The sequence below is a fragment of the Eumetopias jubatus genome, unplaced genomic scaffold (genome assembly GCF_037043125.1).
Source record: "Eumetopias jubatus isolate StellerSeaLion01/CBP00866 unplaced genomic scaffold, mEumJub1_p1.0 scaffold_13, whole genome shotgun sequence".
In the NCBI taxonomy this organism is placed as follows: Eukaryota; Metazoa; Chordata; class Mammalia; order Carnivora; family Otariidae; genus Eumetopias; species Eumetopias jubatus.
This window is the reverse complement of record NW_028274819.1, coordinates 96,911,947-96,927,459: the sequence shown is the minus strand read 5'-3', so window position 1 is coordinate 96,927,459 and position 15,513 is coordinate 96,911,947. Positions and strand designations below refer to the sequence as shown.

The 15,513-nt window shown below is 50.6% G+C and overlaps 1 protein-coding gene across 5 annotated transcripts in view; it reads left to right on the top strand.

Moving 5' to 3' along the window:
- The window catches only part of GRIK4 (glutamate ionotropic receptor kainate type subunit 4), a 296,119-nt gene that overhangs the window by 256,728 nt on the left and 23,878 nt on the right, over positions 1-15,513 (top strand). For 4 of the 5 annotated variants that reach the window (XM_088018055.1, XM_088018057.1, XM_028125956.1 and 1 more), the window contains 2 exons: positions 8,798-8,907; positions 12,327-12,500. In XM_088018055.1, coding sequence (XP_087874181.1) covers positions 8,798-8,907; positions 12,327-12,500 — 284 coding nt within the window. The remainder of the gene's footprint in view (positions 1-8,797; positions 8,908-12,326; positions 12,501-15,513) is intronic. The other variant, XM_088018056.1, reaches the window with a different exon arrangement.

Here is a 15,513-nt window from a genome sequence, read left to right as displayed (position 1 = left end):
GAAGTTTTATGTGTCAGCTTGCCTAAGCTATGGTGCCCAGAGGTTTGATCAATCACTAGCCTAGATATTCTATGAGAGGATTCTGTAGATGTGATTAACAGCTACGATCAGTTGACTTCAAATAAATGAGGTTACTCTTGATAACGTTGGTGGGCCTCATCCAATCAGTTGAAGGCCTTAAGCACAAAAACAGGTTTCCTGAAGCAGAAGGAATTCTGCCTCAAGACTATCACTTAGAAATCCTGCCTGAGTTTCCAGCAGGCTCTATAGATTTTGGCCTTAACTGCTCCCACAGTGGTGTGAGCCAATTCCTTAAAGTAAATCTCTTTATACACACACACACACACACACACACACATATATGTCCTACTGGTTCTGTCTCTCAGGAGAACCCTAAGTGATACGGTTCCCCTTTCTGGTCAGGATTCCTCCCCTCTTCCAGCCTCCATACTGAGGCACTGGTATGCCACATGGCTGCTCAGATCTGATTTATAACAGGGGGCCAAGCTGAGTAAAAACTGAGTGCTGGCATGAACAGCTTACACTAAGCAGTACTGACAGTTTATGCATTTATGCAATAAATATTTATTGAGTGCATTCTGTGTGTGAGGCAGTGTGCTTAGAAAGTACCAAAAAGTCAGCTGGAGAAACAATCCTGAATCAATGAAACTGGGGGAGCCCTGGAGAGAACAGGTCTGAGGTGAACTTTGCTATATCTAAAACATCTGTGCCCTGAGTTGGCAGAAACAGCTAATGCCACGGGAACAGCCCAGTGCAGTTCACCACGAAAGCCTCAATCTGAAATTACGTAGGGAAGTTCTCTCTCATATAGCACTGTTACGTTAACAAGATTAAAGTTGACTACTGGCTGTTTATTATTTTGTGAATTTTTCTCAGGTTGATAGTGATTATTTTGTGAATTTCTCTCAAGTTGATAGTTTCTCAAGATGATGAATTTCATTTTATAATCTGTAATGACCTAGAATTTCTATCTTAATTCTATATCTGACGTCACCTGAGTCGTGAGTGATTATTACCAAAATGTGAGCATCTGGTGATGATGAAACCTGTGTGCAAAGGTTAAAATAACCCAAAGTATAAATGCCTCTTTCAAAAATATTGCAAAACCCTCTGATGGCAGGTATGTGTCTGAAGTCTAGAGACAATCAGAAATAATGTGTGGATTTCCAGCCATCTAAGATTACCTAGGGTTAGTTTTTCATGACCGTGGGATCACCAAGAGTCGATGATGTGGTATTTTCCTCTTCTCACCGTTGGGGTATAATCTCTGTTTCTGCTCAGGCATCTCTAGGACCAAAATCAGAAGAATGTTTTGGTCTTTGGACCACCTACTCCTTGCCACTCAGAGGCTGGCTGAGAATTCTGACTTGTTACTATGGATCCCTCCCACTTTCTAGAACTCTCTCCGTTCCTGGGGTCCAGGTCACTGTTCCTCCTACCGCTCTGATGGTGGACCCCCCCAGCATTTCAGTTGACCCCTCCCCCCCCGCCTGCCCCATGAATGTCCCTGGTGCATTTCCCTTCTCTCTTGAACAGCTCTCTGCCTGGCTAATGTCACCCACTGCCACATCTGTAAATCCGACCTTGGCCGCTCCCCTGAATTCTAGAAGCGTATTTCTAACACATGACTATACATCACTTGACCATCTCTCAGGCACCTCAACTACGGTCTCACAAACCATATTCGGTAGAATTCTTCCTCCTCTCACGTCATGACATCTCCACCCATTCCCCTGAGCTGCCCTTCACCTCTCTTACCCCACACGTTCAGTCGGTCTGCTCACCTCCTAGATAGTTCTCAAGCACGCTCTCCACCCCCACTGAATCCACCTTGGTTCAGGCTCTCCTTATCTCTGACCTGAACTGCTGCCATTCTGGTGACCTGTATCCTCCTCGAGGTCAGGGTGTTTCTCCTCCAGCACCGTATCCCCATCAGAGGGTCACAGTCATTGCCAGCATCCACTAAGAAGCAGTAGAAAGTTCTGGAGCCAGAGCGGCCATGTACTCACTGCATGTCCCTGTGTGTCAGTTTTCTCATCTGCGACAATGGGTTGTCATGCAGATTGAAAGAGTATATGTAAGTACATAAGTAACGCACTTACAACGAACGGTGCCTGACCTGTGCACAGTAAACCGTTAGCTTTTATATTTCATAAATGTATGTGACTTGCTAAGAGTTAGTTTTTAGTTTACTGTTACTTTTTTTTTTTTCAAATGGAATCATATCAGCCTCCTATGTAAGATCATTCACTGGCTGCCCATCACTCACAAGACCAAGTCCATCCTTCTGAGCATGGAGAATAAAGCCCATCTTTCCTGTTCCATTTGCAGCTCCTGCGACAGGCATCCTCACCCCATAACGCTCACTGCTTCACCATCACCGCAGCCTCTTCCTATCTAGGTCCGTGCCCGTCTTTTTGTTTCTCGGCCATGGAACAAACTCCTCCCGAGCCTTCGATACCCAGCTCAAATGGCACTTGCTCTTCAATGTGACTCCCCTAGCTGCTGGTCTCTTTCCCCAAGCAGCTGCCCTCTGTCCACACCTCCGGTGCAGCATGTAAATGCTGCGTTGTACTATTCCTTATTTATCTCTTTCTCCCTAAGTGGATCCTAGTGGGACATACATCGAGGAGAAGGTACCCTCTTGTCGGGCCAGGAGCTTTTCTGATACGGTTTTTGGTATAGAGACGTGATCATCCTAAACAGGCTGTATTGGCCTCATAATTATAGAAAGAAGAAATGCAGGAGGGAAGGCTGAGGGAGGTACCCCGTGGTCCTGTGGGCAGTGAGCACCACCTTCCTTCGTGGCTCCTGGTTGAGCAGCATGGAGCCCCAGGAGCCTGGCTTCTGTCAGGAAGCCTCGTGGACCAGGCAGCAGGATGAATGACCTAACTAGATTTCTTATTTTCCTTTCTGGCCTTGACCCCAGTGGTCTGGAGAAGAAGAGGAGATAGGAGGCAGATGTTTCCGGCAGCCCAGGCACAGCTTCTGCTCCAGGCCTGCACGGCTCCCCGCGGGACTCACTGCTCTCTCCCCACCAATGCCTGTATATCCCACACACAGCCTAGCACCCACCCGAGAAAGCATCGCAATCCCTGGCCGGGGCTAGATGAGCTTCCAGAACGTACATACAGAGTCCAGCCTTTAGAGCCTGGGTACTGAATAAATCTGAGTACCCCTGGTATTCCAAGGATGGCAATGAAATAACAGGACATCTGAAGTTCAAGACTTTCTTGATTTCTGTGGCCCATCAGCTCGTTCGTTCTTACTGAGAAGTTCTGTATATACTGGAGCAGTAGAAACCCAGAGGCATCTGTACTCTGGGGTTTTATGATACTGATGCACACTGTGAGCACTCCAATATCTGTGTGAATGGAGGGGAGAAGAGCACAGGAAAACGAAAACATTCATATGGAACATTAGAGTGTATCGTGTCGTTTCACTCTCTTTTCTTTTTTTTCTGCAGCAGCAATTTGCCTAATGATGTTTTGCTCCAATTAATATTAAAGTAAGTTTGTATTCCTCAAGCACACACTGACTGTTGTAGAAAGGCATCATCTGAGTGTGCCAGACCTGAGATTTGACACTTGGCACATATAGCCCCCAAATGGGTAATTACATTTAAAAAGTTCAGTGTTGACATAGCCAAGGAGGCTCGGTATACGTCCAGGATACTTGTGTTGACTAACATCTGTCTGGCGTCTCTTTCTTTATGAAGCGCTTTCGCATAGTCTCTGCTTTAATATGGCAACCTCCAGGGGCAGGTAGTTGATTTCCATTTTGCACGGAAGGATGCTGAGGCCGTGGTGGCTAGTGGTGCTGTGGAAAGAAGAGAGAGCACAGTGGTTGGGGTGGGGCATTGAACCCAAGTTTCTGGTCCCCAAGCCCATACACTTCCAACTATCCATCTTTATGGTACAGTTAGGTGCATTTCTCCATGTCAGGGCTGTGTGTCAGGGGAACATTCTAGATCCTTTCTAATCTGAGGATACTGTCTATCCCATACTATCCTATCCTGTATAGTGTCTCCAGCCAGCCAGAGCATCTAAGACCCCCTTGAAAATGTGACTTTGTTATTTTCCCCCTACAATGTCCTATTCCACCTTTGATTAACAAATGGGGAAGTTTTATACTCTGTTCTTTTTCTCTTTTCACTCTTAACTAGAGTCTTCTCTGTCAAGAAAAGTAAAAAAAAAAAAAAAAAAGCAGACAGTGATTAAAAAGTAAGAGAGACATAAATGCCAAAATTAAATTAATGCCCCACCTTTTCGCTGGATATATGACCCGTTTTTTTCAAGAAGGTCTGTTTCATTTCAGAAAGACTGTCTAGAAAAATGGAGAACAATGCTAAGTAAACCAGTGAATCATTTCTAATACTGCTTAATACTCTGCTATAAGGAAACAGAAAATGCAGAGTTCTATTCCTTAAGGCTAAGTAACATGATAGCCCATAACGTGGAAATATGGTTTCCTGGGTGTATCATCATTTTAATATTGGTTATGTATTGGGCACTCCTATCTCAAGAAGCCTCAGGTGTTCTATCAACATTACTGTAGTCATTCTCACATTCCCCCTTCATGTTGATGGCTGGGACCCATTTTCTGGAAGAAGACAATGGCACCCAGAGAAGTTGAGTGGCCTCCCTGGAATCACACAGCAGGCCAAAGTCAGTGCCAGGATTAGAATTTAGATCTCCTCATACTGGATTTCCAACCAGCAGAGTGAAAATAGATATGCTAGTGTGTGGGTTACACAGGCAACAAACTCATGTGGGTGTTTTATGTGAGAAGGAATTAAGTGCTTGCTTCTTTTTCCCTCTTGGCTTCAGAGGTGGGAAGTGCATGCTAAACCCAACTATCATCAAGACAGTCCATTGCAGACACCCAGAGGAAAGCTACCCGTGGGTTCCTGGGGCGGGATGGGAGGAAATCATCTTCTTCTGCCGCTTCCAGAAGGAGACATGGACACTGCCTCCTTTTATCTCTTCAGCCTTAAAGAGTATTTTATTGATTATCTACCGCTGCTGAGAATTGAAGGAGACCTCTGAATACGTTGCTATTTAGTTGTAAAGACCACCTGGAGGACAGGAGGAGCCTTTGTCCTTGGCTCTGAGGGAGAGGGGAGGGGGTGCAGGGAAGGAAGAGAGTCGGTACCACTAGTTTGTGTGCTGTGACCACGAAGGAAAGGGGGACCAGGATGCACAGCCCTTCTGCGGACACGGGAGAACCCACCAGACATCTGACCCACTCCATCTGTGACTTGGTTGGGAAGGCTGAGGCGGAACTGAGGTTGCAATCATTGGCTTCTAGGAACCATCCTTCCAGAATAGAGCCTGGTGTTGCCCTAATGGCTTCCCTGGAGAGCCCTGGGGAACGCTCATGACTCATGGAGTATAACCCATAGAAACTCCAGGAGTTATGGAATGTGACTGTGGCCTCACGGCATTCTCTCCCCAACCGTCGTTTGCATCTGTCACTGTAGGACAGAAAAAGGTATTTCTGGTCCGTTGAGGGAGAAGGAAGTTCTGTCCTTTGTCACATCTCCGCTCCTCCCTCCCTCTGCACTCATGGCTACCATTAGACAGAGGGAAAGCCACCACACATGGCTATTACTATGTGTTAACTCATCCAGCTCTCAAAACACCCCCCGAGGCAGGTTTTATTGTTACCCCCATGTTACAAAAGAGGAAATGGAGGCCCAGAGAAGTTAAGTAACTTGTTCTGGGTCACACAGTTGTAAATGATAAAGCCAGGATTCAGTCCTGGGCAGGCTAGCTCCAGAGTCTGTGTTTTAATCTACTGCCTGTCCTGCATTACCTGGCTCTGGGGTCTTTATACATCTGGCTCCCGACTCTGGGAAAGCAACTGAATTCTCACTATAATGTCATTTCTTCTAGTACACATAGAATGAAGTATCTGTGAGTCAACAGATTATCTTTAAGGACAAGAGGAATTTTTGACATGCAAGGGGAATTTAGTGCCACTTTGTAGCTCTACCGCTAACATTCAAAGGGTCTCCCCACGCTGGGATGGTGATCAGTTGGTGACCAGCCCCTTGGGTCTCTCCCACTATCAGACAGCAACGAGAATGCTGGCTCTGGTGTGGTCAGCCTGAAACACAGTACAAAAGTCAAGGAACTATGGCCACCTGGGTGACTCAGTCAATTTAGCACCTGTCTCTTGGTTTTAGCTCCGGTCATAATCTCAGGGTGGTGAGATCCAGCCCTGCGTCGGGCTCCGCACTCAGCGCAGAGTCTGCTCGAGATTCTCTCTCTCTCTCCCTCTGCCCCTCCCCACCGCTCGCTTGCACGCTCTCTCTCTCTCAAGTAAATCTTTCTTTAAAAAAAAGTCAAGGAACTAGTTAAATTTTGGTGCTGTCTAATTTTCAGCTCCATCTGCAGGGCTTGGCCTGTCCTGGACATTTGGGGCATAGACTACATGTAACCAATTATCTACCTTCAAAGTGGTTGTAGTCACCAGAAGGAACTGGCCCAACTTGCAGCCCACAGGACATGTATAAGTCAATACAAATGCCTCTAAATACAACAGAGTCAAAATAAATGATGATGGGTATAAATAAATAATGTTGAAGAGGACTTTAAGGGGTTGAGATAGGGTAGGATGGGATTCTGCTGGCATTGGGGAGAAGGCGTGAGATTAATTAGGGGGTTTACTGGAGCAAGTTGCAAAGACAAAAAGGAGAGGAAGGTGCGGTACAGAGGCCATTTGAATGAAGGAGGGGTGGCATATCTGTGGCACGGCATGATGAATGAGCACCAGAGAAATTGAAGCCATCGCCAATGATTTGAGCAAGGCATTTAACCTCCCTGGGTCTCCGTTCTTCCATCTGTCAATATAGAGAACTGGGTATTGAAATCAAGAGAACATAGCGAAACATTCTGAGTTCTTTGGAAGTATCGCCATCATATATCCTCTGGGTTAAGGAGAATCTGTTATTTGGAGGAAATGCCTGTGGCATATGACACCTGATTTGCCCCCAAGCATCAATAACTCAGATGTCTTTGGGGTAAAGAAGCAATCCAAAGCATCCGCATAGAAAAAAATAGTAGGAGTTTGGAGTCTGCAAATAACATACTTCTCTTTGGCATTGTATAAACAGCCTGGGCTCAGCCCAAACCAAGGCAGTATAAGCCCAGACCCAACTCTCAAATAACTGCCCACTCCTTGCTCTTTTGGTTGGCGTCAGTCAATCACAAGTAGAATCAGATGTTCTCTTGCCAACATGACTGATATGTTTCCAGTGGAGCTATGTTTATGTCTTGATCTTATTTGTGTGATGCTCTATGTTTTATAACTTGAGTCTCCAGGAATTTTTCCCATGACTGTTCATCATTCCTTATCACCCATAACCAAATATGGCAGCTTTAAATAGTGCTGTCATTTTCCTCAATTCACTCGTTGTGATATAATCAGATATAGATTTCTGACATTGAGCATCTAATGGGGTTTCAGATTCAGAAAGCAACAATGAAAGATTTTTTTCCCCCCTGGGTATCTCTCAATTGGGAGACACGGAGTGAAATAGTCATGAGCGACAGGGCACTTAGAACCCATGTCCGTTTGCCCTGAGAAGCTGTGGGGTGTGGAAGGACAGAGGGAAAGAGGAGTTGGAGAGAGCAGGCTGCATGTAGAGGGGGGCGACTACCACTGAGCTCCAGGCCATTGGCGATTTAGGCCCAGAGTTTCCAGACCACCCCGTTTTGTGAAAGAAGCCAGAAATCTGGATTTTTATATGAACTCTCTCAATCCATGATAGTAACGAATATAGAATGGGCGAACACGGCAGGGTAAACAGGCAGGTTGTATGAGAGCTGTCTGTGGTAAGACAGCGGTGTGGCCCCTTTGATCTAAAGGGGCTCCAACCAAGGCCAGAGGAGGGCTTGCACTTGCCCAAGACCACGCAGTGACAGAGGGGCTCACTGAACTCCATCCTGCTCGTTCCGTTTCACTTTCCTCCAGAAAACGTCTGGGGGCTTGGTGCCTCGGTTTCTGTTCCTGGCCCCATCCTTTGGCTCCCGTGACTCTGGCCAGGCACAGCCCTGGGCTGGGGACAGACCATGTCTCCCTACAGCATGACGGTACCTGAGCCCTGAGCTTGGTATCAGAAGACGTGCATTGGAGTCCCAGCTCTCCCAATTACTAGCTACGCGACCTTGGCCCCCCATCTCTCAACTGCCCTGGGCTTTTGGTTTCTTCACTAGTAAAATGAAAATAATATTCTGCCTCACAGCAGTGTTTTGAGATTAACGTGAGAAATCTCACTGTGCATCAGATCACACTGCAAACAAAAAACGAAGGTGCCTGTTACATTAGCATCCTCATGAGAAAGACAGGAGTGTCAAAGAGGGGTGCTGTCGAGCTCCAGCGCCGCGGACACCGGCGACTCTAAGGCGCCTCTGAGCCCACCATGCCGTCCCCGGGAGGTGGGGGGCGGTGGGGGACACAGGGCAGTACACGAGGGACGCTGAGACCTGTTCCCCTTGCCCAGCACAAAGCCTCCCTCGACCTAGGAAGTGACATGGCCCCAGCTGTCCCTTTGTTTGGTCTGCCGAGATCAGGGCTGGCTAGGTGTCAGAGCAGCCCCTCTACACCTTGGGCCCCAGTGCCATTTAAACCAGTCACCCAGAACCCCAGGGGGCAGGGCCGTCTGGGGCCAGACCTGCACCCCCCACACCTACTCTGGTCGGCCCCACCCTGCCCAGGGGCCATCCTGACCGACCGGGTACAGTGAATCTGGTTTTGTCTTCATTTCCAGGGACGCAAACCTGGCTATTTCTCCTTCCTGGACCCATTTTCCCCGGGAGTCTGGCTCTTCATGCTTCTAGCCTATCTGGCTGTCAGCTGCGTCCTCTTCTTAGTGGCTCGGTAAGCTCCTCTCCCCTTCCCTGTCCTCGCACTGCCACCTCGCGCCCACCTCTGAGAACTGCATGGGAGGGGTGGCACGTGGGAGGGGCGGGGTCAGAAGACCTTGGGGCCACACTGGAGGGGTGGGAGAGGGACTCAGGACCTGACCTGCTCTCTGCCCTGCAGTCCACCTGGCACTACCCATGCCCCCACCTATGCACACCTTCCTTGCCTTGCAGAGGGCAGACAAGCCAGCTTGTCTGAATTTGCTTCTGTACCCTTGCCTCTCCCCACCTCGTCTCTAGGCCCTCTGTCTGTGTGGGGGCCTTGGGAGATAGAAGGCGGTGGGTGAGGGGGAAGGTGACAGGAAGATTACTCTGATTAAGCATTATGCATTTGGCTGCCCTGGCATCAGACCTTGCCAGGATCTGCCACGGAGTGCTGAATGACAAGAACCGGAGTGGGGGGGACCGGAGGCCTCAGGGCGTGGGCGAGGGAGAAGGTTTCCTCTGGAGAGGGCCTGGACCTTCCCCAGCCCGGATCTGCCGGTGAAAATACAGCTGCCTTGTTGAATGAGAGCCGTGAAGGATGGCACAAGACGGGAGGGCGCGATGGAGAGAGGCATTTGCAAGTAGTGTTGAGTTGCGACAATGGGTCCAGCTCAGGGGTTGGGGATAATTAGGCCCCCCGCTTCCCCTGGAAACAGAAGCTGTCCCTGGGCCTACAGAAGAACCTGAGGGCATCCCATGGCTGAGGCCTCCCATGAAGGTGGACAGAGAGGGTTGTTGCTCTCCGAGGCTGGGCCATTGGATCGGCCTGGGCTGCGGGAGAGCCAGCTTACTGCCCAGAAGCTGAACAAGCCCAGTGGCCCAGGGCTCACTCATTCAGAATTCCCGCTCTCTGCTCAGTGCTCAGCTTCAAGAATGAGCTTCACGATGAGCTTCAAGAGTGCTGGCGGAGACTCTGTCCCAGCCGTCTCTGTAGTGGCCTCCTTTGCTTCGGGGCCACAGGGACAGGACCAGATGATTCCGGTGTATGTCCCACCCTCTGCGGGACGAGGTCTTCCCCCTCCCCGAGCATGTCTGCTCAGCGGCTCCAGGAGAGCATGTGCTCCCTCGAGTTAGAACACGGAACCCCAGGGCACCCCGGGGTGCCCAACCCCCAGGGCAGCCCCCAGCCTACCCAGGGAGCATTGTCTCACCCGGTCTATGCCTCTTCCAGTGGAGATCAAAGCCAAGTTCAGGAAAGTCAGCCTGAGCCCATGAGATCCAGCCAAACAGAAGAAGGCCTGGCTTACAAGCTGATAGTCTTCAAAAGGCTGCTATGTGTGTCTCTCGGGTGCCACCTCCCCCCCTCGGGCCTGGACGTATTGCCACGGTCAAGTATCTGTTGTCAGTGACAACGGGCGAGACATGGCAGGAGGCTGGCACGCTGGATGACGCATCCCCTCTCCACTCCACCACGCTCTCTCCTGCTGCACTCCGGAAGCTGTGTGCTGAGCCCTGGCTCCGGGCTCTGGAATGCACTCTTGCACCCTTTGATTGGGCCCCCGTGTGCAGCTAGCCAAGCTCTCAGGGGACCTTGGGGGCCCTGGAAGTGGTCGGAGGTCTTCGTTAGTAGATACACAGACGCACGAGCCTGCTTTACCATGCCTTCCACAGCCTGAGGCTTTTCAACCAGCCCCGGGGGCTTAAACAGCCCCCCTTCCCTACCCTGCACACACACACACACACACACACACACATACACACACGCGCGCGCACGCACACACACACGCGCACACACAAACTGCCCCCAGGATCCAGCATTAACAAAAGGATTATTCAAAAAAATACCTCCGTATATATCTATATCTACATTATATTATATATATATATAAATAATGCATGAACCTAGGCTAATTTACCTACCTTAGGTAGGTACTAGTTTTCAAACAGGGTTCCGTGGGGCATGAAGGCTCCTGGGAGGTGCCAGACAGAGACTTTGGAGGGGTGGCGAAGAGGCTGGGCTCTGAGGCCTCAACTCCTCTTCATTCAGACCACCTCCACTTTTATCTCTTGATGTATTGTACTTCTGGGTGAGATTTTGGAGGGGGAAAACTGTTTGGAAACCACTAATCTAAGGCAGCCATTCCCAAGCCGGCTGATGTCAGAGTCACACGGGGAGTCTTTAAAAATGTGAATTCCCAGGTCTGATCTCTCAGCACCTCTAGGGGTGGGGAATGTGTATCTCTGAAGCCCACTTCCAATAGCCTGTGGGCTTGGAAACCACCGAGGACAAGCCAGCTCTGTAGGCCACGGGGAGAAGGAGCACATCTCAGGACACGGGCCAATGAAGACACACTGGCATCCTATTCAGGAACCAGAGGGGCGGTGGCCACGTGGGTGAGCCACGGCAGAACAACAAGCAGGCTAGGCCGAGGGGAGGGACGGGAAGTCCGGTGATGAGAACAGCACCCGGGGACCCTGTGAGCATACGGTGCCTGCCCTGCTCGGCACACACCCATATGCATCCCTCTCAGCGGAGCCAGGAGGTTTTGCGTGGGAGCCGGGCCGGGGCCGCGGATCCGAGGACGGAAGGCGTGTGTCTGGTGGGCAGGAAGAAAGGGCCTTCTGGACATCAGAGAGGGCGGTGGGAGGGAGGGGCAGAGAGCTTAGAGCAGCCCTTCTCGATCCTGGGTGCCCATCACACTCACCCGCGGAGCCTTAAGAGAGCACGGTTGCGCAGGCCCCAGCTGGACAGATGAAAACAGAACCTCTGGGAGTGGCATCTCGTCATCGGTGTTTCTGTGAAAGCTCCCAGGTGAGTCTGACACAGAACAGGGCTGAGACCCACAGCCCGAGGGACTGTCTAGGTCAGGGTTGCTCAGTGTGGACCGGGGGCGTCATCGTGACCCAGGAGCCTACAGATTCTTAGTTGGCACCCAGACTCCCTGAATCGGAATCTTCAGGCATTGAGCCCAACCGTCTATGTTTTAACAAACCTTCTTGGTGATTCTGATGTAGGCTTACGTCTGAGAACCACTGTTCTAGGCTGAGGGTTTTCACACTGGCTCTGTGGGGCCCTCAGGTCCATCCGTGACCAGTTTAGGGGGCTGGCGGTGGCAGAACACGCCACTTCCCAGCCATCCCCTTCTGCCACGCCCAGCTTCTAGTCAGGGACCTGCACTTTTATCGGTTTGTTGTGTTTGGAGTTCCACATCATGGTTTATTTTAAAAAAATAAAAAAATTTTTTAATTGAAGAAAAGCAGTACAAACACAGCCGACGTAGTCCAAGCCCCTCGGTTTTTGGTTGGGAAGATCCCGGTCCAGCCAAAGCCACAGGCCAGGGACTGAAGTACAGAGGTGAGGCCAGAAAGGAGAGCCCCTCCCACTCTCCCCAGCATGTTCCGCCACACCCACCCTCCCTGGCACTGGTCTGTGCTCTTTTTCTCCCACAGGTTGACCCCCTACGAGTGGTACAGCCCCCACCCATGCGCCCAGGGCCGGTGCAACCTCCTGGTGAACCAGTACTCCCTCGGCAACAGCCTCTGGTTTCCCGTTGGGGGCTTCATGCAGCAGGGCTCCACCATCGCCCCCCGAGCCTTATCCACCCGCTGTGTCAGTGGCGTCTGGTAAGATCCGGGGCAGAGGAGGGGCCGGGGCCAGTGGGGGTGGGGACCCCAAGGGGGTCCTAGGGTAAGCCCTGCTCTGGCTGTGGGTAGGCAGGAAGCTCACAGAGAATTCTGCCTTCCAAACAGACTAGCAGGGAACTGGGCTGCATTCCGCCAGCTCCAGAAGGCTTGGGAGCACTGTCTTGGGAGCACTGTCTTGGGCACACTTTGTACCATCTTTTCCTCTTCCTCGGAGGTCTGGAGACAGAGGGGAGGGAGCCAGGGCAGGAAGGGGATGCAGAAAACAGCCTTGTAGGCCACACAACGAAGCCATTATAATTTCCTGACCTGAAAATGACCTGAGGTTGAGCGGCTGGGTCTGCCAAGGCATATGCAGATTTATGCAAATCGGAGTGTTCCGTAGGAAGTGCCTGCTGGAAGAATGGAAACCCGGCTATAGTCACATCTGATCCCCTCTGCCAGCTTTCTTGAACTTCGTCCCTCCGGGCCTGGCTCTGGGGCCTTGCTGGACCTGTCCACCTCAGCAGGTGTGGGCAAAGGCAGACTCTTGCGGCTCAGAGTTGGACAGGCGCTCGGGAGCTGTCCACATGGGCAGTCAGCCAGCCTCGGCCTGCAGCTCCCCTCTCCTCTCGGCTCACCCAGGGCAAAAAGAATACGGTTGAACGGTTCAATGTGTGAGAAAGCAGTCTGAAAACTTGAAAGTGCTACATAAATATGTGGACTAATCAGTGCTGTTAGACCATTATGGGGCGAAATGAAACCCACACACATATATGTGTGTTGTATGGCTCTAGCAGACAGAGGCGAGCTTGCAGAATCCCAGTTCCCCAGCCTCGCTTAAAAACCCACTGTGGGTTTGGCTGTCACAGCCTATGGGACTTACAGCCTTCGTTCTCTCCCCTCCTTCTCAGCCTGTGTAAGCCAAAGGAGACAGGAGAAGTGGTGTTTCCACCTTGGGCACCAGTGTCCGGACGGTTACCAGAGGGACACTGGGCTGGGACTGATGGGAAGGTAAAAACGCAGCTGGGACAGTGACTCCTGCCCAGCTGGGGTTTTTGTTTTCTCTGATAAATGATAAATACAGTAGGATTTCAGACTTCTGGGCGAGGTGCTCACCCATTACCAGATAGTGCCCAGGGATCACCACGTAGATCAATGGGAAGAACTGGGTTTTAATGTTCCTCAGAAAAAGGGACAGTCTTGGCAGGGAAAATCACAGAGTTCCCTCAAAATCCTAGAGATCTGGACAGAAGCCGTACAGACGAGCAGAAGTCGGCCACAGACTGATCTCTTTCTACCTGGGGGTTTTCCTTCCAGAGGGTGGTGTTTCTTTGCGTTGCAGGGAGGGCCCCATTGTCTGCTTCATCCACCTGTCAGCTCCCCAACCCCCAGGAATTCCCTCCTCCACAGGAATGTCTGCCTGAGAGCCTGGGAGGGCCACCTGTCCTGCAGGCTGCTCCTCCCTGGCCCACTGGCTCGGCAGTACTTTAAGTAGCTGTCCTGGGGGGGGCTCCCTTAAGTGTGTGGGAGGGGGGCCGTTGAGTTGTTAGGCAGACCCTCTGCCTCTTGGAGTTCTCCGTTATCAAATCAAGGCCTCCGTTTGGTCAGCTCCCTGAAGGAGTGGGAGATCTAAAGAGAGGGCCATGGCGGCCTGCCTTAGAGTCCTCTCTCAGAGCAAGAGATGGAAAGTGCCACGTTGCCAACAAGAATGGCAGCCTTTCAGACTGGAGCAGGGCTCCACTGACCCCTCAGGAGAGAGGGTGTGATCTGCTTTCTCAGCAGAGACAATACGCTTGCCCTGAGCTACTTGGCTGTCTGACCCATTCCTTTGTGACCAGTGGTATAAAGTGCCACATGGCCACCCAGGGTGGGACAGAGGCCGGAGCGTAGCCATGGGGCTGAGGGAACCTCCCCAGCCAACTCTGAGGTCAAGTCCACACCCAGGGCTCATGAACCCACAGCGCTAGCCAGGGTAGCTAAGCCGCTTTAGAATCCTGGCCTCAGTGTGGAGATGGCTCACCTTGCCTCCCCAGCCCCTACTGGGGGATGGTCATGAGAAAGAACTTCCAGCAGAGTGTATGAGCTGAAGGAGGAGCAGGAAAACGCAGGTCTTAAGGACGGAAGGACACCTGGCACTTACAGGTCCCAAATCGGGAAGGTGGCCAGATGCTTTTCATCCCATATTCAGTGGGAGGGTCTATCTCTCCATTTCTCTATATCTCACATTCATCTGGTCCTTTACAGAGTATTAGTCACCAGTGACATACTGTCTCATTTGATCTCACAATTCTCTGAAGTCAGGCAGAGCAGACATTATGATCCCTGAGCAGACGAGCTCGCAGGAGGTATGTGGCTTTTCCCCCAAGGTCTCACAGGTGGAGTGCAACAAGGCCAGAAGTAAAACCAGGTCACCTCCCTGGTGGTCTGGCATATGGAGGTACCCGTTGAGTTGGTAGATGGCCCTGTCACTTCCCACCTTGGAGGCAGCCCACGGAAGTCCTTGGACACAGTGGTAAAGGAAACAATGGGACTTCCTGCTTTAAAAAATCCCCTGGAAGCTGCCGGCCTCTGAATCTTGTGGCAAATGCTATGCTTTAGTTGACAATGTCTTCATAATGAGGAAAGCCTCATTAATTCACACACCACTGATTCAGAATTTGTGATTATCCAACCTCAATTATGCTTGGATATGTCTTTGAACCCCTATAAACAAATGGACTGGGATGCAGATCCACACTGCTGACCAGATGGTAGAAGGCTTATTTAACCTACTGAAGTGAACAAACTAGTTGTAATGGCTTTAAGTATGGATGCTGCCTGAGTTGCAAAACTATTCTCATTTTAAAAGAGTTTGCACTACCCAATAAAATACTCTTCTATTTTGAAATAGCTCGCCCATTGCAAGAGTAGTTTCTTTTCTTTCTCTTTTTTTAGATTTTATTTATTTATTTGAGGGAGAGAGAGAGCGAGAGAATGCACGCATGAGCAGGGGGGAGGGGCAGAGGGAGAAGCA